General features: G+C 45.5%; 1 protein-coding gene across 4 annotated transcripts in view; it reads right to left on the bottom strand.

Moving 5' to 3' along the window:
- The window catches only part of WDR59 (WD repeat domain 59), a 62,898-nt gene extending 45,681 nt beyond the window's left edge, over positions 1 to 17,217 (bottom strand). For all 4 annotated transcript variants that reach the window (XM_088476772.1, XM_088476773.1, XM_088476775.1 and 1 more), the window contains exons 1-3: positions 17,082 to 17,217; positions 11,695 to 11,744; positions 5,304 to 5,439 (exon numbers count right to left, since the gene is read on the bottom strand). In XM_088476772.1, the coding sequence (XP_088332898.1) occupies positions 5,304 to 5,439; positions 11,695 to 11,744; positions 17,082 to 17,135 (240 nt within the window). In that variant the 5' untranslated portion in view covers positions 17,136 to 17,217. The remainder of the gene's footprint in view (positions 1 to 5,303; positions 5,440 to 11,694; positions 11,745 to 17,081) is intronic.
- Positions 17,218 to 21,824: the final 4,607 nt, after the last annotated feature.

Here is a 21,824-nt window from a genome sequence, read left to right as displayed (position 1 = left end):
CAGCTGTATTGTATGTATTGGAAGCTGTATCGTATTTATTGGCAGCTGTATTGTATGGTATTTATTGGCAGCTGTATTTTATTTATTGGAAGCTGTATTGTATGGTATTTATTGGCAGCTGTAATGTAAGGTATTTATTGGCAGCTGTATTTTATGGCATTTATTGGAAGCTGTATTGTATGGTATTTATTGGTAGCTGTATCGTATTTATTGGAAGCTGTATTGTATTGTATTTATTGGAAGCTGTATTTTATTTATTGGAAGCTGTATTGTATTGTATTTATTGACAGCTGTATTGTATTTTTGGCAGCTGTATTGTATTTATTGGAAGCTGTATTGTATGGTATTTATTGGCAGCTGTATGGTATTTATTGGAAGCTGTATTGTATGGTATTTATTGGCAGCTGTATGGTATTTATTGGAAGCCGTATTGTATGGTATTTATTGGCAGCTGTATTTTATTTATTGGCAGCTGTATTGTATGGTATTTATTGGCAGCTGTAATGTAAGGTATTTATTGGCAGCTGTATTGTATGGCATTTATTGGAAGCTGCATTGTATGGCATTTATTGGAAGCTGTATTGTATTGTATTTATTGGAAGCCGTATTGTATTTATTGGCAGCTGTATTGTATGGTATTTATTGGCAGCTGTAATGTAAGGTATTTATTGGCAGCTGTATTTTATGGCATTTATTGGAAGCTGTATTGTATGGCATTTATTGGAAGCTGTATTGTATGGTATTTATTGGAAGCCGTATTGTATTTATTGGCAGCTGTATTGTATTGTATTTATTGGCAGCTGTATTGTATTGTATTTAATGGAAGCTGTATTGTATTTATTGGAAGCTATATTGTATGGTATTTATTGGCAGCTGTATTGTATGGTATTTATTGGCAGCTGTATTGTATAGTATTTATTGGCAGCTGTATTTTATTTATTGGCAGCTGTATTGTATTGTATTTATTGGAAGCTGTATTGTATTGTATTTAATGGAAGCTGTATTGTATCATATTTATTGGAATCTGTATTTTATTGTATTTATTGGCAGCTGTATGGTATTTATTGGCAGCTGTATTGTATGGTATTTATTGTCAGCTGTATTGTATGGTATTTAATGGAAGCTGTATTGTATTTATTGGAAGCTGTATTGTATCATATTTATTGGAAGCTGTATTGTATCATATTTATTGAAAGCTGTATTGTATCAAATTTATTGGAAGCTGTATTGTATTTATTAGAACCTGTATTGTATGGTATTTATTGGCAGCTGTATTGTATGGTATTTATTGGCAGCTGTATTGTATTTATTGGAAGCTGTATTGTATCATATTTATTGGAAGCTGTATTGTATCATATTTATTGAAAGCTGTATTGTATCAAATTTATTGGAAGCTGTATTGTATTTATTGGAAGCTGTATTGTATTTATTCGAACCTGTATTGTATTGTATTTATTGGAAGCTGTATTGTATTTATTAGAACCTGTATTGTATTGTATTTATTGGCAGCTGTATTGTATTTATTGGAAGCTGCATTGTATTATAGCAGCTGTATGGTATTGTATTGTATTTATTGGAAGCTGTATTGTATTGTATTGATTGGAAGCTGTATTGTATTTATTGGAAGCTGTATTGTATTGTATTTATTGGAAGCTGTATTCTGGATCTCATAACTTGGACATTGATTAAAATGGTGCTGACACAAGACAAGCAGCTCAAAAGATAAAGTATGACATGTCAGTTTCACTTGACGATATATCTTAGGCCATTCCCCAAAAGGGTGAATACCTAGGAGACGGTCATACTTTGGCCCATACACTGCAGTGAGATGTGAGTGCCTCCCAATGAACACAATAGAGATGACATAAGCCCATGAAGTAAAACAATGAGTAGGACACATAGCAACTAGAGTTTTCAGGACAGCACCTGCTCCATGTATTTTGGTTACCACCAGTGTCCTGACATTTTGACGCAGCAAACACACAAGCGCGTCTTAACTGCTGCATGGCAGACTTTTCATATATATACGGTGTATCTGGCGTTTAGTAATCAGCCTACATTAAACATTAGCCATTTTTGCCTATTGATATAAAGTCCAGAATGAGGAATAAACAGTTTAATAACTCTCTGCTGCTTTCGACACTGTGGACCACCCTCTCCTCCTGCAAATCCTTCACTCCCTTGTTCTGCGTGATACTGCCCCCTCCTAGCTGTCCTCCTACCTCTCTGGCTGCGCTTTCTCCATCTCCTCTTATGACTCCTCTTCCCCCCCACACTTTTACTAACAGTAGGTGTCCCCCAAGGGTCGTTCTGGGACCTCTCCTATTCTCCCTCCATACGTCCTCTCTAGGTGAGATCATTAGCTCTTTTGGCCTTCAATATCATCTCTATGCTGAGGATACTCAGATCTACCTTTCCTCCCCCTCTCTCCTCACTCGTATCCCCAACTGTCTCTCTGATATCTCCTCCTGGATGTTTTTTTTTTTTCTCTCTATAATTACAAAAAAGAACGGAGATATCATCTATTATGCTAATTATTTGAGGAATTGGATATCTATATCTGTGCTCCATATTCTCCAAAACGGATCATAGGGAAAATTAAGAATCATTATTGGTAGCATTATCCTTGGAATTTTATACAGCCCTGCATAAAAAAGCATGACCAGTAATTATTGATTATCTAAAACATATATGCTCATTTTCAATGTGCAGTCTCTGCATGTGTGGAGTATATAGCTACTAATTGATGGTACCATATTAATGGTGTTTTTATAAGAGATTAGTTTATATTCATTGTCAATTAGAACAAGTGGAATATTGCATACTATGTTTGTCCATTTTTTATAATTGTTTTTTTGTTTTGTTTTTTCTTTTTCTCTTCAATATTGGCCAATTTTATTATAATTTAAATATTGTATAAATAAACATGTATATTACATATTAAAATTATTGTGTGGATTATCCTATTGATTGCAGCGCTATCTGTTATTTTTGCTATTTTACAATTATATCTTTCAATAAGGGTTGGCGATCCCCTTATATACAACAGATAGCTGCAGCAAACATATTGGTTGTATCCATAAGTGCTAGGTTGGCTAGGCGCCAGGATTCCTTTTTTCCTCCTGGATGGGCCAGCACTTTCTTTCACTCAACATATAAAATAAAAATTAGGTAATCACCTGGTGCGCAAGTCCAATGCAGCCTAAACACCACAATACAAGGTTACACCAAAAAACCCTACAAACAGCATATAATCAAGAAATTGATTGGGTGTAATGGCGCTGAGGCATATATTATACTAAATAAAAAATAGTACTCCCCTGTTTTTGTCCAGTAGTTCTAGATCACCGGATATAATCGTATATCAGGGTAACATAAAAAGAGAGACAAAAACAACAATCGTGTAATCCAGTGCCTTGTGTGGGGGGCAACTCCGGTTCCATTTCATTTGTGAGGTGTTGGTGTGAGCCGAAGGATTTGGGATCACTCTATGCTTATATATCAGCGTATAGCTGTGAGTGCTATGTGTGGGGGGCAACGCCAATAATTATAATCATCATTCTTAAAGTGAAGAAGTCTTTCTATATAAATATAAATTGTATATCGTACATAACATGTAAAACTGGATTGGACGATTGTTGTTTTTTCTCTCTTTTTATGTTACCCTGGTATACAATTATATATGGTGATCTAGAACTACTGGACAAAAACAGGGGAGGACTATTTTTTATTTAATATAATATATACCTCAGCGCCATTACACCCAATCAATTTCTTGATTACTTACACTCAGCATGTCTAAGACTGAGCTGATCATCTTCCCACCCTCCCGCATAACCTCACTTCCCACAATTTCATTATCTATTGATGGCACAACCGTCTCCTCTAGCCCCAAAGTGCGCTGCCTTGCAATTATCCTATACTCCTTCTCCTACTTCAAACCACACATTCAGTAACTTTCGCAGGCCTGCCGTCTCCATCTCAGAAATATCTCTAGGACAAGACCCTTTCTCACCCTGGAGGCAATTACGACCCTCATCCGTTCACTCGTCAGCTCCAGATTGGACTACTGTAACCTCCTCCCTGACTCCCACCTCTCCCCTCTCCAATCTGTCCTCAATGCTGCTGCTCGGCTCATCTTCCTCTCCAAACGTTCTACATCTGCCTCCACTCTCCTACAAGCCCTACCCTGGCTCCCCTTCCCCTTCACAACCCAATTCAAGGTTCTTAAGGCGTGTATCCACGAGCCGATGAACGATAACGATATTGTTATCGTTCATTATATTGTGCAGTGAACATTGAGCCCACACTGAACGATGTATCATTCAGTGCCAGCACCCTCCCTCATCCCTGTACCTGCACAACCTGACGATATTGTCAGGTTGGACAGCAGGTTAGGGCGATGAGCGACATTGTAAATGGCCAGCGGCATATCCACTGGCCGATACAATGAACGATTACGTTCATTTTATCGGCTAGTGGATACGCGCCTTTACACTCACTTAAAGCCTTCATCTAATACTCTCCCATTTACATCTCTGACCTCATTTCCCTTCACACTCCCGCCCGTCCACTTCGCTCAACAAATGCGTTCCGTCTCTCCTGCCAACTGATTACTTCTTCCCACCTCCAAGATTTTGCCCGTGCTGCTCCCTACCTCTGTAACTCTTTCTCTCCCTATCAGACTCTCCACCTCTCTACTAATCTTCAAACGGGCTCTCAAGACTCACTACTTCATCAAAGCCTTCCAGCTCTCATCCTAACCCGCTGCTACTTCCTCCTTCGTCCCATGTCTGCCCCATCTGTGTCACCCCCGTCTGTCTGCCCCTCCCCCTTCGAGTGTAAGCTCTCAAGAGCAGGGCCCTCTTCCCTCATGCGCTTCTCCTTTCCTTATACAATCTTATACTCCCTGCTGCTTGTTTGAGTGTTGTGACCTCGGACGCGGCAATGTTTATAAACCATGTCCTTGTCCTGCATTGTTTTGTACTGTAAGTCACTGTTCTCTTGTTCTGACATTTGTAAGGCGCTGCAGAACCCTTGTGGAGCCATAAAAATAAAGGATAATAATAATAATAATGAGGAAGGCTGATGCCAGGGATAGACGGGAAACACTATCATTAATACATGAAGTATTCCTACCTTTATGATGTACTAGGGGACTAACATTCTGCTCTCAGATTGCCTTTACGCTGTACCTCTTGGTTGTTTTGGCCTTTACAGAACACTCAATAGAAGAGGTAATAAATGTGGCCGCTGCCCTCCGCCCTGGTCTGCACCCACTACCCAGCGTCCGAGCGACTTACGGAAGCAGCAAAAAAGTGAGAGCAGCTGTCATGAGGGTTCCACTGCACCGTGCCAATGTCCCACTTGCTTTGCCGGGAGATTTTCCGGTGCCCATCGTTGGGGGTCTCCAAGTTCACAATGTACAGAAAGCGCCGGCTGTTGCAAACAGAAAGGGCTGGCATGAACAGGTGTTTCCAGTGAGGGTGAAAACAAAGTATTAGTATTAGTAGATTTTACCACTGAACTGAGGCTTCAAACCTTAACCCAGCGGAGACATAGAAGACTGATGTATTCAGAGGAAAATAAATGAATATACAGCAGTTTAGCCTCATATAAACACATAGCTCCCATTCAGAAGATCAGACATTGTGTGCCCATACGATACCCGCCAGTAACAGAAGCATATTCCTTGATGGCATTTTCTGCTCCGCACATACAGTCAGGTGCATAAATATTGGGACATTGACAGAAGTTTCATATTTTGGCCTCTATTCACCACCACAATGGCTTTGAAATGAAACAAACAAGATGTGATTTAACTGCAGACTTTCAGATTTAATTTGAGGGTAATTACATCCAAATCAGGTGAACGGTGTAGGAATTACAACGGTTTCTATATGTGCCTCCCACTTTTTAAGGGGCCAAAAGTAATGGGACAAACTAAACAATCCTAAATCTAACTTTCACTTTTTAATACTTTGTTGCAAATCCTTTGCAGGCAATTACAGCCTGAAGTCTGGAAAGCATAGACATCACCAGTCGCTTAGTTTCATCCCTGGTGATGCTCTGCCAGGCCTCTACTGCAAATGTCTTCAGTTCCTGCTTGTTCTTGGGGCATTTTCCCCTCAGTTTTGTCTTCATCAAGTGAAATGCATGCTCAATCGGATTCAGGTCAGGGGGTTGACTTGGCCATTGCATAACATTCCACTTTTTAACCTTAAAAAACTCTTTGGTTGCTTTTGCAGTATGCTTCGGGTCATTGTCCATCTGCACTGTGAAGCGCAGTCCAATGAGTTCTGAAGCATTTAACTGAATATGAGCATATAATATTGCCCAAAACACTTCATAATTCATTCTGCTGCTTTTGTCAGCAGTCACATCATCAATAAATACAAGGGAACCAGTTCCATTGGCAGCCATACATGCCCACGCCATGACACTACCACCACCATGCTTCACTGATAAGATGGTATGTTTTGGATCATGAGCAGTTCCTTTCCTTCTCCATACTCTTCTCTTCCCATCACTCTGGTACAAGTTGATCTTTGTCTCATCTGTCCATGGGATGTTGTTCCAGAACTGTAAAGGCTTTTTTAGATGTTGTTTGGCAAACTCTAATCTGGTCTTCCTGTTTTTGTGGCTCACCAATGGTTTACATCTTGTGGTGAACCCTCTATATTCACTCTTGTGAAGTCGTCTCTTGATTGTTGACTTTGACACATATACACCTACCTCCTGGAGAGTGTTCTTGATTTGGCCAACTGTTGTGAAGGGGTTTTTCTTCACCAGGGAAATAATTCTTCTGTCATCCACCACAGTTGTTTTCCGTGGTCTGCCGGGTCTATTGGTGTTGCTGAGCTCTCCGGTACGTTCTTTCTTTTTAAGAATGTTCCAAACAGTTGATTTGGCCACACCTAATGTTTTTGCTATCTGTCTAATGGGTTTGTTTTGATTTTTCAGCCTAATGATGGCTTGCTTCACTGATAGTGACAGCTCTTTGGTTGCTTTTGCAGTATGGTTCGGGTCATTGTCCATCTGCACTGTGAAGCGCCGTCCAATGAGTTCTGAAGCATTTGACTGAATATGAGCATATAATATTGCCCGAAACACTTCAGAATTCATTCTGCTGCTTTTGTCAGCAGTCACATCATCAATAAATACAAGGGAACCAGTTCCATTGGCAGCCATACATGCTCACGCCATGAGGTGGTATGTTTTGGATCATGAGCAGTTCCTTTCCTTATCTTCCCATCACTCTGGTACAAGTTGATCTTTGTCTCATCTGTCCATAGGACGTTGTTCCAGAACTGTAATGGCTTTTTTAGATGTTGTTTGGCAAACTCTAATCTGGTCTTCCTGTTTTTGTGGCTCACCAATGGTTTGCATCTTGTGGTGAACCATCTATATTCACTCTTGTGAAGTCGTCTCTTGATTGTTGACTTTGACACATATACACCTACCTCCTGGAGAGTGTTCTTGATTTGGCCAACTGTTGTGAAGGGGTTTTTCTTCACCAGGGAAATAATTCTTCTGTCATCCACCACAGTTGTTTTCCGTGGTCTGCCGGGTCTATTGGTGTTGCTGAGCTCTCCGGTACGTTCTTTCTTTTTAAGACTGTTCCAAACAGTTGATTTGGCCACACCTAATGTTTTTGCTATCTCTCTGATGGGTTTGTTTTGATTTTTCAGCCTAATGATGGCTTGCTTCACTGATAGTGACAGCTCTTTGGATCTCATATTGAGAGTCGACAGCAACTGATTCCAAATGCAAATGTCACACCTAGAATCAACTCCAGACCTTTTACCTGTTTAATTGATAATGAAATAACGAGGGAATAGCCCACACCTGTCCATGAAATAGCTTTTGAGTTGATAGTCCCATTACTTTTGGGCCCTTAAAAAGTGGGAGGCACATATAGAAACAGTTGTAATTCCTACACCGTTCACCTGATTTGGATGTAATTACCCTCAAATTAAATCTGAAAGTCTGCAGGTAAAGCACATCTTGTTTGCTTCATTTCAAAGCCATTGTGGTGGTGAATAGAGGCCAAAATATGAAAATTCTGTCAATGTCCCAATATTTATGCACCTGACTGTACGTTGCTATAGACTGGCGCTACTTCCAATAGGATACCAGTGACATGGGTGGGTCTGAAAGGGTTACCGACCCTCACACACTTTATAAACCGGTGACTTCCCCCGCATGAGACCAAATAATGTCATATACCCCCCTAATTCAGTACAATACCTCCATCACTTTGCTATATGCCATTATATAACTAAGGAAGACCAGCTCATCCCCCAACACTGAATTACGTGAACTACAGGTCTCAGCAACACAATCCTCGATTAGTCATTGAAATCAAGGCTATAGGTTAGCATGGGGTCTAGATGAGTGTTCCAAGACAGTATTGTTTTAATATTGCATTTAATCAGCGATGATATGGTCTTACAGGAAAATATAACAACATGCATTGCATTAAATACGTGTATACTAGGCAGGCATTACCAAAAAAAAAAAAAAGGATTAAAAAGATTATTTTTGTTTTATGCGTATTGTAACAAACTACATAAGGAGATTGGAAGGCTTCAGTGCTCAGCGTGTGGGGGCTGGTGTCCTCCGTTAGCAGTCACTCCCATTTGGGAGAATATACCTCTGGGTGACGGAATATACATGGTCATTTTAGAAGACAACATTTTAACATGTCACACAAGGTTTTAGAACATGACACAAGATATTTTCCAGGGAGCAAAGACTCATACACAAATAGTGATAAGGATTTGCGAGTATTACACCCAGACTTTGGGGGGGGGGGGGGGGGGGGGGGTTAGGGGGAAATAATTAACATTTTTACTTTATCAGAGCAAACGTCCCGCTTGTCAGGAAGGCTAAATCACAGCAGGAATGTGCACAGAACAAACTGTATTCAATCAGTCCTCATTAGTGTGATGCGGAAGCCTTGCACCAGCTCAGCAATGTATACACACCCAGGGGAAGGTGCAGTGTCAGCACTGGGCGGCCCGTCTCACTGTACATTAGACTTATTACTGGTGCCCGGGCTTTCACTCACTGCCGCTGCTATGCACAGAAAAGCTGATTAAAAGGTTCAGGAAACAGACAGAGACGGCAAATACATCCTATAATATCCACGGACCTAACAAATGCAGCACTGCTACAGGAAAGCTGCGATCTATCACTGTACCCGGAACACACCCCTAACAACCTCATAAGTGGGGTCCAGAATAGCCAGCAGACATTAAGTGCTCATTCACATCTGATGGAAACCACACTACCATAAGGGTGAATACTTTCTAATGGGCCTGTTCCTATCCCTGCTCTCTGAAATTATAACGCTGCACATAATATGTAATAGGTCTTGTTCCTTGGGTAAAATACGACTTTATCTGTTATAATACTATGCCCACTAGGGGTGCTGTTCAATGGAAGACTCTGAGAAAGGACATACATTTGGTTTACTGAAAATTAATTTCCCACAATAAAAAAAATAAATTCAAATCAACTTATCGTTTGCCTTCTGGTAGAAGAATAAGCATATATTAGAGGGTTTTTTGTTCTAAACTGTCTACTATTGACCTGCAGTCCCCCTGACAGCTATCAACTCAGCTGTGAAGATAATTAGATACACCTCATTTGTTTATATGGAAGATTTTAAATGAAGATTATGCAATTAGTGAACGAGGGTCTGGGGAGCCTTTATTTAAAACACAAACAAACATTTCTTTAACAATTGTGTCTGTACTAGGTAAATGCACCCAGCATATGATTCAGCCCACCCCCACTCCCCTATACTTACCGGTCCTCTCCTGCAGGATTGCGGTCCTGTCTCCGTCACTGATAGTGGGCACCGTGGGTGGAGAGGAGTGCATACCGGCTCCCACTGCGCATGTTGTAGACATGACAGCCATCCTGATTTGTTATATAGATTGTTTTTTTTACATTATGGCTTTTTTATTAGTATAATGGAACAGGGTCTTATAGACGAATCGGTATGAAACACCGACGACTGAATAGCTGCCGGTTCTCATACAGACGTCGGAAGCCCGACAGAAGGACACGTAAGTAGCTAACCCTCCCCTCTCCACCCTCTAAACCTAACCCTCACCCTCCCCCATGGTGATGTCTAACCCTAACCTCCCTGTGGGGTGCCTAACCCCATGGTGATGTCTACCATTCTCTCTCCTTAATGTGGGGTGCAGGACTATAGACAGACAGTAAAAAGGTCGACAATGTCTAGATAGACACCAGATATTGACAGTCGACAGGAACAAAAGGTCCACACACTAACGGTCGACGTGTAAGGTAGACAGGGACAAAAATGCAGGCGCGAAAATTGCCGACACAAAATGGTCGACAAGATTTATTTATTTTTGGGAGGGTTAGGCAAACACCGGAGGGTTAGGCACCAGAAAGGACGGTTAGGGTCAGGCACCTACCCCAGCGGTTAGGATTAGGCGAGGGTTAGGGTGAAGATTAAGGCTAAATAAAAAATCATATGTTGACCATTTTCATGTCGACCTTTTGTCCCAATGGCCCTACTGACTGTCCAACATCTGGGGGTATATTTACTAGAGTTAAGGTTTTTAGAATTGGAGATGTTGCCCATAGCAACCAATCAGATTCTACTTATCATTTAGCTAGCACCTTCTATAACAGGGATGGGGAACCTCAGGCCCGGGGGGGCCGTATAAGGCCCACGGATTCATTTGGTCTGGCCCTCGGAGCTTTATTCTGCTAGCCTCATCTGGCTAGCAGGGTGCTTAGAATGGCACCCTGCAGCCAGAATCTATGCAGCAGTGCTGTCTGGAGCATCCCTAGGGCGCTTCAGATGGTCACACCGCTGCCCTTACAGCTCCCCGGAGCATCCTGAGGATGCTCCGGGCATTGCTGTAATCACTGGCGATTGTGGCCCCACCCCCATGTGACATCACACAAAGGGGGCGTGGCCTGCACCGGGCCCGCAAATAATGTTATATATATCAAAATGGCACTCGGCAGAAAAAAGTTCCCCACCCCTGTTCTAGAAGATAATAGAATCTGATTGGTTGCTATAAATATCTCCACTTTTAAAAACCCTCACTTTAGTAAATGTACCCCCTGGTGTCTATCTATACACTATCGGCTTTTTTACTGTCTGTTAATCCACATGCTTTAAAGTGCTTCCTCAACTAACCCTTTCCCCAACCACAAGTGCTTATTACCAATGGATGTCAAACTTGTTTCCAATGCGGTGTCACTGGTATATAACAATGGCTGGTGGGTAATGAGCCTTAGGGAGGCGTCACATCAGAGCCTTTTTGGGTTAATTTTTTTTTTTTGCTGTTTTATTCCTCCAGGAAACACTTTTTTTTTTATTTTATTTTTTTTAAGACCACTGACCTATTGAATGACCACTGACGTAATTAATTATGCAGACAACCGGTCAGACAGGCAGCTTTTCTGTTTGGGTGGCTGTTAAAAAGCGGTATGGTTTGGGCCAGCAGGGAAAAAGCTCAAGCAAAATATAAGAAAAATAAAAACACCTAGTTCTTCATGGCACGATTTTCCTCCCGCATCTGTAATGGACAATTAAATGCCCAATGCTCAGGATTCCGGTCCAATGGGAGATACCCATCAAATGCCATTGTCTGTTTGAGTTATAAATCAGTACATACACACAGAGAAGAGACTCACCCAGAAAGCACGGCAAGCTGTCCCTGGGAGTCCACAGACATCGCTGTTGCCTGCAGTTACAAAAGAAATTCAAAGAAGAACGAAACTGAAAACAGTGTTTTGTCATGTACAATAATACAGCTACGGGTATTTATTTGGGTCACACAGACCATCATCATGGATTATAAAGGGTCCTGCATGATCCCCAGCAGTGGCTGCAATTATGGTGTTAGCCGGGATGTTTAGAATACTATCCAGCCTGATTAGCATAGTAACTGGCCGACCCACGGGAGCCATGATACTGTAGATTTAGAAAGACAACCAAAAATGAAGAAGCCAGCTGCTTATTTAGTCCTAGGGTGTATATTTCAATGATCGCTGAGGTGGCTTGACCCCCTGTACTATCGTAACTCCCTTCTCAAGTCCCTATACTACTAATCACTGTCACCTGGTGGGCCTACACCTCGTTGTACCCTCACGTCTCAGAGAAGTCACCCCTCTTTTTCTGTCCCCAAGTACTTATTACTCTGCTGCCTGTCACTTAAAGGCAGGTTGTGTTGGGGATAGAAGAACAGTAGTGAGATAGATAGGCAAATAGGAGGGATGAATTGTCAAGTTTATCATTGTAAACTGCACAATACAACTGGCGCAGATTTTAGGACACAAAACTTTATGATCAGCAATTAGGCCCGTATTCAATTAGAGGCGAAAATCCGCGATTGGCGTAAAAGTTTGCCGATGCGATGTTTTCGCCACATTCCCGCTTATCGCCCTATTCAATTCCGGAACGTTTTCGCATGTACGAAAACTCCATAGGCTAAAACAGACGAAAATGTTTCTCCACCCAAAGGCAGGAGAAAGATGTGCAAAATCTCTATAAAAAAAAAGTTGGGACTTGGTTCCGAACCCTTTGGACAACGTCCCTAATGACTTAAGGCAAAAAAAAAAATATATATATCTAAATACCCCCTAAAAAAATGTCATGTCAATTTTGGGGCAAAAATGTAAAAAGTGATGGAAATTGTGTCTAAAGTACTGGGTCAGGTATTGTGGGGGGGCTGTATGGATGGGCCAGGTGTTTTTAGTAGCGTTCCCGCTAGGCTGTTTCAGCGGGGCGCCACACCCTGCCCTATTTCTGAAGGGCAGAAAGCACCCTGCCCTCCAGCGCAGCACCCCGCTAAAACAGCCTGCGTGTTCTGCCCTCCACACGCAGGCCGCAGTGTCCCGCGGGTGGGGAAAACGGCAGAGCAGCGGTCACCACCCGACATCCATTCACAGTGACCGCGGCGCTTGGGGGCTGCCTGGCATGTCCGTAAGTGACGGGCACGCCCCCAAGAGTGACGAAAAGAGGACGCTTCATAAAAACATGCCCCCTTTTCATTGGCCATGCTCCCTTTTTGGGCGCACATCCAGAAGTGCCCTTGCTCTGGGTCCGGCGCCCTGCCTGCCGCCGGACCTAGACTGAACACTATTTAGGATTGCAGGGGGTGCAGCAGGTGTTTTTTTCAAGTATTTTAAAATGCACTTAATTAACACAAAAATATACTAGTACCCATTTTAATGCACCTCAAAATTAACCACAACTTTTTTTTTTTTTCACCAAAAAAAGTAGCTTTGTCTAATTTTTCTACACTAATGCAAAAGCACATATAAACAGCCCTTTGACTCACTTTAGGTACACAAAATACTTTTATTAGAGCTATTAATACACTTCTCTATTACCAGAGTCACTTAGGCTTTATTTGGGGTACAGACTGATTTCCCCCCCAAAAGGATGTCCTTTTTCCTAGTCTCGACATTCGGGACATTCGCACATCCGGCATTTTGGCCTGTTTTGCAATTGAATAGGGCGAAAAGCGGGAGCGCACTTTGCGAGCGTACAAACAGGCAAATGAGGCGAAAACATCGCATTGGCGAATGCTTTCTGCCGGCAGCGACTTTTCGCCTCTAATTGAATCCGGCCCTAAGTTTGAATACACCTAGAGCATCAGGGAGAGTAGATAATATAAACCTATCTCATGACTGCAGATCAATAGGGCCACCTGTCCCAGTCACACACTGTAAGTGACTGCAGCCTGCTGCATATATAACCCTATTTATCAGTCAGATAGTGTATAGATGAATAGACCGTGAAGTGTTAAACTTAGGTGCAATGTCCATCATGATTTGATTGTAAAGTGTTATACATAGAATTCCAATTACTTCTACATAAGTGATTTGCCTGAATTAGTGTTCATTCTAGCACCCTGCACCGGTCACAGCCTGTGCTGTTCCTCTTTCCTGCCTGGGGTCTTGCTCTCTGATTTGGTGCTTCTAGCACACTCAGTTGATGTAACAAACTGGTGAGGTACAGACCAGAGTGTGCTAGAAGCACCAGAGCAGAGAGCGACACCCCAGGCAGAAAAGAGGAACTGCACGTGGTGTGACAGGTGCAGGGTGCTAGAATGAACACTACTGAATGATTATCGCTTACTTCTAGAGGTGCCCAACTATTTGCCAGTCCGACCTGTCACCCAAGAGCCAAGTTACAGGATAATTTCCAAAACAGCAGAAATGGGCAGAGCCGTCATGCAGCGTTCGGGCTGAGCAGCCGGATTGCACGGTGGCCTGTTAGCATGATCGGATGATACTACCGCACATAGGACCTCATTCAGAGCCGGACGCTATTTGCGCTCGCTCGTTCAGAAAAAGGGGCCGGATATTTAAATAGAGCGCTCGCTCTTTGCGGTTTGTTGACGCCTCTATGTCTGAACGAGCGAACGAAACATGCGTTCGCTATTTTTAAAAAAAACGCCCCCTGGCCGCTCGCATCCTACGTCATCTCCGCTATTTATTAGATTAATCGAGTACATCGAAAGGCATCTGAACTGCTCGCAGTGCTTGTGGTAGCATTTTCCTACCACAATCATGCGAGCAGTTCAGGCTAAAAGACAACCAAGTGACGTGGTCGACAACGCTGCTTTGTTAATTATGCACACCCTTAAAACGCCCGTTTTGACTGTTTGGCACGCCTGCGTTCGGATCTCCACTCCCCGTTTTCAAGCACCTTCCCCTGTTACCACCCACAAACGCCTCATTCTGTCACTCAAATTAGCAGGCATTCGCTATTTTGCGAGCACACAATTTCCGACCGCACTGACTGGTTCGCGCATGCGTATTACAACCCATACGCATGCGCAGTTGTGTGAACATCGCTCGGAGCGAACGAGCGGCCGCTTACGAACGGCTCTGAATCAGGCCCATAGTCTGATGTCAGTCGCCACATTTATTATGAACAGATTGATGGCGCTCATTTACAGACCACATATGGTAATTTCAACAATCCCACTCGTGCCCGGTTTCAGTTTGGCTACTATCAGATGTTGGTAATTGTCGGAAATTTTAAACATGGTATGTAAGCGCCCCTATAGGGTCTCAGATGGAATTTCAGAACCAGTGTGCATACACTTTAAACAAAGTTTGAATAATAGCTTATTGGGAAGTCATGTTAAGGGTCATGAAGAATAGAAACGTAAAAGGCCCCTACACGCTAGATGATTTTATTAACGATTTGGCCGATTCCGAAGCATCGGAACGAAAAATCGTCCAGTGTGTACGCCATATATTTGTGCATTGCGGGCTCCCGTGGGTTCGTCAGCCACATTGAGTGATCTTTTGTACATGCAGTCAAATCAGGCAAAGACGATCCCATGGAGCGCTAGGCGGCGGGGCCTCCATATCGGGTGGTCGGGCACCGGATCGCCCAGTGTGAATGGACCATTTCATATGTCGACCCGTCGGCAGTGGGGGGTTGTGTGTTACATCGCTGGGTACACACGTCGTTTAGTGTGTACCCAGCTTTTATAAGGATTCCAACATCATGGACAGCGCAGTTGCTGGTCGGTGATATAACGTTTTATTCAAGCTCTTTGTGGTGCCGGAGTAACTTGTGATGCTAAACTACAATGATTACCAATTATTGGGGCGTGTAGAACACATTCTGCCCCAATAACATTTCTGCTGTATTTAAATTTGTACTCCCACCTAACGTAAAAGAAGTACCCTTCCCCAAAAGCCAGGGGTGCAGTCGCTGTATTATAGAGATGTATGCTCAGTTAGCGGCACCCATGTTCTGAACTCAAAGAACACATGACATAAGCGTGCCGCCTACAAATATCGCACTTAGGGCCTGATTCAGAACCACTCGCAAGCGGCTGTCCGCTCGCAAGTGGGTCGATGGTGTGGACTGCGCATGCGCACGACGGAGGGAGCTCCGTCGTGCGCATGCGCCAGACGCGACGAGCGAAGGACTTTTCTTCGCTCGTTGTGTCTGATCAAAGGGGGCGTGCTGTCGATGTTGATTGACAGCACGCCCCCTTTGGTGGGCGTGCCGGGGGCGTGCCTCCCAGACGGGGGCATTCCCAAGGGAACGCCTACCGTCAGAAGCCGGCCCACTGACATCACTAGTGATGTCAGTGGGAGTGATTTTGGCTCTGATAGAGCCAAAATCACTCCGGGCCTTGCGGTTGAGAAACTCAACCGCAGGCTCCGGCTCGCAGTGGCGATGGTCACGATGGTCAAGACCATCGCGGCCATCAACCTGCACGCTTGTATAGGCTGTGGGTGGTGACCCACAGCTATACGAGCGTCCAGGAGGACGCTCCATAATTATGGAGGACGGCCCTCATTCAGAGCGTGCGCTCTGCTCAGAGCGTCCGGCTCTGAATGAGGGCCTTAGTCCAGAGGTTCCCAAAGTCCGCCATTACAGTCCACGCTTTAGGGATATCCATGTTTGAGTCCAGATGGTTCAAGCAAATGGATTGAGGTACTAATTAAGTCACCTGTGCTCAAGCATGGATATCCCTAAAACGTGAACTGTAATGGCGGACTTTGGGAACCTCTGAGTTAGTCCATTTTGCACTCTTTAAAAAAAAAAAAAAACGACCGTCACGCTGAATTTAAAGCGCGGAACTGTAACACACGGAATATTTCATATGAAGAGCTATTCCAGCATCACAACCATAATGTCAGAACCTCACTGCACCCTAGCGTGACCCCCTTTGTCCCCTCACATGACTGTAGGTGTGGCTGAGGCTTGCAGAGTTAGTTTAAGAGTGTCTCTCCAGCTTCTGTACAACTAGAAGCACCAGCAGAAATGTTGCCAGGGCATGCTGGAACTTGTAGTACCACAACACCTGGAGCGTTACAGGTTATCTGCTGGCAAATGGGGGGGGGGATTTTCCTGTGTTCCCAGAATCCCCCCACACCCCAGGTTTTGGGAATGTGTACAGCCAATCCCAGAGCAGAGTGATCTTACTGCGCATGCGCACTGGTGCAGTGACTGCGGGTCTGTCTAGTCACCTCCCAGGTTATGTACCGTGGGAAGGGGGACTCGGGCAGCCCCCACTCAGGGCGCCGCTCCCACTGACCTGCGAGTCCCGGAACTCCACCACCACATTCTCGCTGCTCCAGTGAGCCGCCATCTTTGCTCTCCCAGGCCGACCACCCCCGTGACAACAACAAACAACGTCTTACGTCATCACGCAGCTGTCGCCAAGCAACTCAGCACGGTTGTAACCCAATGCATCCTGGGGGTTGTCGTTTTATTTACGCTTTGTCCTCTGCTGCAATACACGTTACCACCGCTGGGGGTCACCCGAGAGCTGTGAGAATGAGAATGTGCTGCCCAGAGCCCCCTTTGTCCCTTTTTGCTTTCCAAATTGTCCCTGTTTTCCAGTGTAATGTACAAACACATACACTACCTTCCAAATGCCACATCATAACCTAAAGGCATCTTTTAAAAGTTCCTTCATAGGGGCCGATTCAATTAGCCTCAAGGGGGGCAAATTGCTGTTGCAGAAGCAGGGCCGGATTAAGGTCTGTGGGGGCCCCTGGGCAACAAACATGTAGGGGCCACTATTAAATATGGACGAAATGGGGGTATGCGCAATGGGGACCGTATTGCTCGTAAGCGGTACATTGACAAGCAGCCATAAGCTAAGCTTAGCGCTGTTTGTTAAATACTGTATGGAGGACATAACCCCTTTAGTGATTGTGATATGGGGCCCATAGGCTCCACATGAAAAAAAAAAACCAGACACACACACGAACCGAGCAGCGGGTGTGCAGGAGGAGAACACATGTCGTGCGCATGCGCACAGCATCTGCTCTCTTGTGTAGGGAGAGCCTGGGGGCTGCCCAGCGTTTGAGTGCTGGGCACGCCCCCAAAGTGACAAAAACAGGGGAAGCCGTGTGGCTCCGCCCCATTTTCTGTAGGCTCCACCCCTTTTCGGCTGCGCGTGCCTTCGTTGCACGACCTGTCCCTCCTTAACAAGTTTAAATGTTGGGAGGTTTGCCCACAGTAGTGCCCCTTATACACAATGCCCACAGTAGTAGTGCCCCTAATACAGATAATGCAAACAGTAGTAGTGCCTCTTACACAATGCCCACAGCAGTAGTGCCCCTTATGCAATGCCCCCAGTAGTGGTACCCCGTATGCAGTGCCCCCAGTAGTGGTAGTGCTCCTTATGCAGTGCTCCCAGTAGTGGTAGTGCCCCTTATGCAGTGCCCCCAGTAGTAGTGCTCCCAGGAGTGGTGCCCCTTATGCAGTGCCCCCATTAGTAGTGCCCCCAGTAGTAATGCCCCCGTAGCAATGCCCCCTGTAGTAGTGCCCCCTGTAATGAAGCCGCTTACATCCAAAAAAAAAACCCACAATACCTTAAGCCCCACTCCCGAGTCCGGTCGGCTGGCCGCTCCTCGGGACTATGGGAGAGGCTGACGGGGTGAGTCTAGTTTAATCAATGCCACAGGTCTTGATCCAATTAGATGCAAGTTACTAGGGCCCAATCAAGACCAAACTTTCAGTGACTCCTAAAGCTCCAGGATATGGTGAGTACCATGAGGGCTTGTTATCCTTCCAGCACAGTCCCAACGCGTTTCACCCCTTTCTTAGGACTTTGTCAGGGGATATATAGAGAGAGAGTGAATCATCCAGTGAATAAACCCTACCAGGTTCCAAGCGATATATATAGCTCTGTTAAGAAGCAATTCATATATACTTAATTTTCTGGCGATGCGATCCGATCTCCAAGGTTCCGGCGGTTCTGTCTTGGGCTGCGGTCCAGGATGAGTAGCCGGCAGGCGAAGGTAGGTCCTTCCTGCGCATGCGCCGGTGGCTGAGCTCAGGGGGGGCTGCAGTGGCTGCTGAGACATCAAGGGGGCCGAGCCAGCGCTCAGTTACTAAGTAACTTCCCTGCCCGCTTCGTAGCAGTGTTCATATTACGCTATCCTGAGATGGCGAATCTGAACACACAGGAGAAGTGGAAAGCTGAGCTTTTCGTACTTTAATGAATCGCACTCACCATACTAAAGTATGGTGATGTGATTCGGCCACGGAGCGGGGGTGCCGCTGGAGAACTAATGAACTTCTCCGTGCAGGGCCGGTTCAGATAATAGCGGGCAACACTGAAATATCCCGAAAATGGGGGCATAGCCTAATTACCATGCGCGCAGAGGGCCTGATTCAGACCCGCTCGCGAGCGCTGAGCGCTCGCAAGCGGGTCGATGTTGCCCAAGTGTGCATGCGCACGACGGAGGCGGCTCCGCCGTGCGCATGCGAGAGACAGGAATAACGACGGCCAAGCCGACGTTATGGGTCTCGCACCAAAGGGGGCGTGCTGTCGATGGTGATTGACAGCACGCCCCCTTTGGTGGGCGTGCCGGGGGCATGGCTGCCCTGACGGAGGCGTTCCCATGGGAACGCCTACCGTCTGGGTCCGGCCCCACTGACATCACTAGTGATGTCAGTGGGAGTGCTCTCGGCTCTGATAGAGCCAAAAGCACTCCAGGGCTTGCGGCAGCGAGACCCTACCGCAAGGGTCTCGTCGCAAGTCCGATGGTCTTGACCATCGCGACCATCATTTTGGCCACTCGCTATAGCTGTGGGTGGTCACCCACAGCTATGCGGGTGGCCAGGAGGCCGCTCCATAAAGTAGTAGGGATGGCCCTGATTCAGAGCGAGCGCTCTGTCAGAGCGTCCGGCTATGAATCAGGGCCAGAATTCATTCAGCTACTTCGGGGTCCGGCACCGCCGCATAGTTCCGGCAGTGGGGGTCCCCAACCTCCTGATTTGACCACCCGCGGGCCACTTCTACCGCACCGGTCGAACACCCCAAGAGCCGGCCCTGTCTCCACGGTAACCCGCTTTGTGAATTGCACCTAGCAGAGAAAATCCCTGTTTACTTCAAAACAGTACATTTCTCTGCTCTATGAATAGACCCAAAGAGGTAAGAGGGCTGTAGATGAAGAGTGTGAGATTGCACTATAGTTGCTTTTATTGCTGTACCGTGCATGTGATATTATTACTACCTTTTTATCCGTTTACACTTTAAGGGCGTGATCGTGAGCCGGACACACGGCATATGTCAGACGCTGTTGTGCGATTTTTTTTCTCCTGCGCGCGCTTCCAGAGTCACGTTGTGATTGAGACACATGGTCTCAAAAATGCCCTGAAAATGTATTGGCCGTGCCAGGGCAGTGACAGAGCGGAGGCTATGCGGCCGCACGGAAATAATCTGTTTTATGGGCGTGTTATGGGATTATCGTAAGCGTGTCGCTGAAGTGGTTTGCGAACGCAGACGCTTCAACACTCACATCGGAGGCCCTACTCTGACCGAGAATCAGAATCTGCACCTAGCTCGTGCAAGTTACAATGGTGCGACTAATGATTGCGTCTTAAGACGCACCAATCGATATTTCAGTGGGCGTATCAGCCCTTGCACATTTAGGCGCACGACTGAGCACCAGGAAGGACTTGTGGTTGTATTTGCATAAAGCCGCAGACGCAAAACCGATAAAAGAAGCAGACACAGACCCTACAGCATCCGACTATACCCGCAACTAACACACTCAACTTGTTCTCACCCACATCTGGATAAGCCACTAATTCATGTGATGACATGGCGCAAATAGTGGTCACCCACAACTTAGCGAGCGGCCTGGAGGCCGAAAAGAAAACAAAAAACCCTGCCCTGATTCAGAGCGAGCACTCGCAAACAGCGAGCGCCTCTGAATCAGGCCCTTAATCCCAACGATGGAAGACTGGCAGTGAAGATCCCGACAGGTAGGTATATTAACTATTACTTACCTAACCTCCCCCCTAACCCTCCCTTAGGGGTGCCTAACCCTAACCTCCCCCCAAAGTGCCTAACCCTAACCTCCCCCTGTAAGTGCCTAAACTTAACCCCCCCTTCCCTGCAGCCTAAACCTGTCTCCCGAGGGGGTGTCTAACCCTAACCCTCCCTTCCCCTAGCCTAAACCTAACCCTCCCGGGGGGGGTGCCTAACCCTAAGTCCCCCCGAGAGCCTCTAACCTAAAACTCCCCCCCCCCTGTCTGCGCCTGGCTTACCTACGATTGGTATGTCCGGTGTCTGACTCCCAGCGTAGGTAAAATGACAGGCATTGGGATTTCGACGCCTGTCCTTAGACCCCTGCCGGGATTAGACAGTCGAGAAGGCGGTGGTCGGCATTTCGACCGTCGGCTTCCTGACTATATCCCTCCATTTTCATGTACACTAAATTTGATGGGACACCTTATTTTTCCCCAAAAAGTTGCTAAATGCTATTTTTCACCACTTTCCCAAAGAAGCTATACAGCACCTATTGAGACCGTTTAAAGACCCCACATACCTTTAGCATGGCTATTCGGAGGTACCCATAGTGATCCCCCATGTCAGAGCATCTTTAGGGGGGTGTCAGGCTGATTTCCCCAAAAATGAGAGCACTTTTCACCAATTTTTGTTTTCGACAATTTGGAATTGAATACGGGGATACGCAGGGATGCACGCGATAAGTTTTCGACTGCAAAACCTCCACTGACGGCAAAAAGTCCGGCAACTGACTTTTCACTCCAAATTGAATATGGCCCTATATGGGGTAGGGAGAGTGGGAAGATGGGGAAGGGGCTACTATAAGGGACAGGGAGAGTTGAGAGATAGGGAAGGGGTTACCATGTGGTGCAGGGAGAGTAGAGAGATGGAGAAGGGGTTACTAAATGGGGCCTGGAGGCAGATAGGTAAGGGATTAATTCCCAGGCCGGGAGGGTTAGACAGGTGAGGAAGGGATTAATATGTGAGAAATGGACAAATACCTGGGGCTGGGAGGAGAGGCAGTTG

This window comes from Taudactylus pleione, unplaced genomic scaffold, assembly GCF_031769625.1.
Source record: "Taudactylus pleione unplaced genomic scaffold, aTauple2 ptg000194l, whole genome shotgun sequence".
Lineage (NCBI taxonomy): Eukaryota > Metazoa > Chordata > Amphibia > Anura > Myobatrachidae > Taudactylus > Taudactylus pleione.
This window is presented reverse-complemented; position numbering and strand designations above follow the sequence as displayed.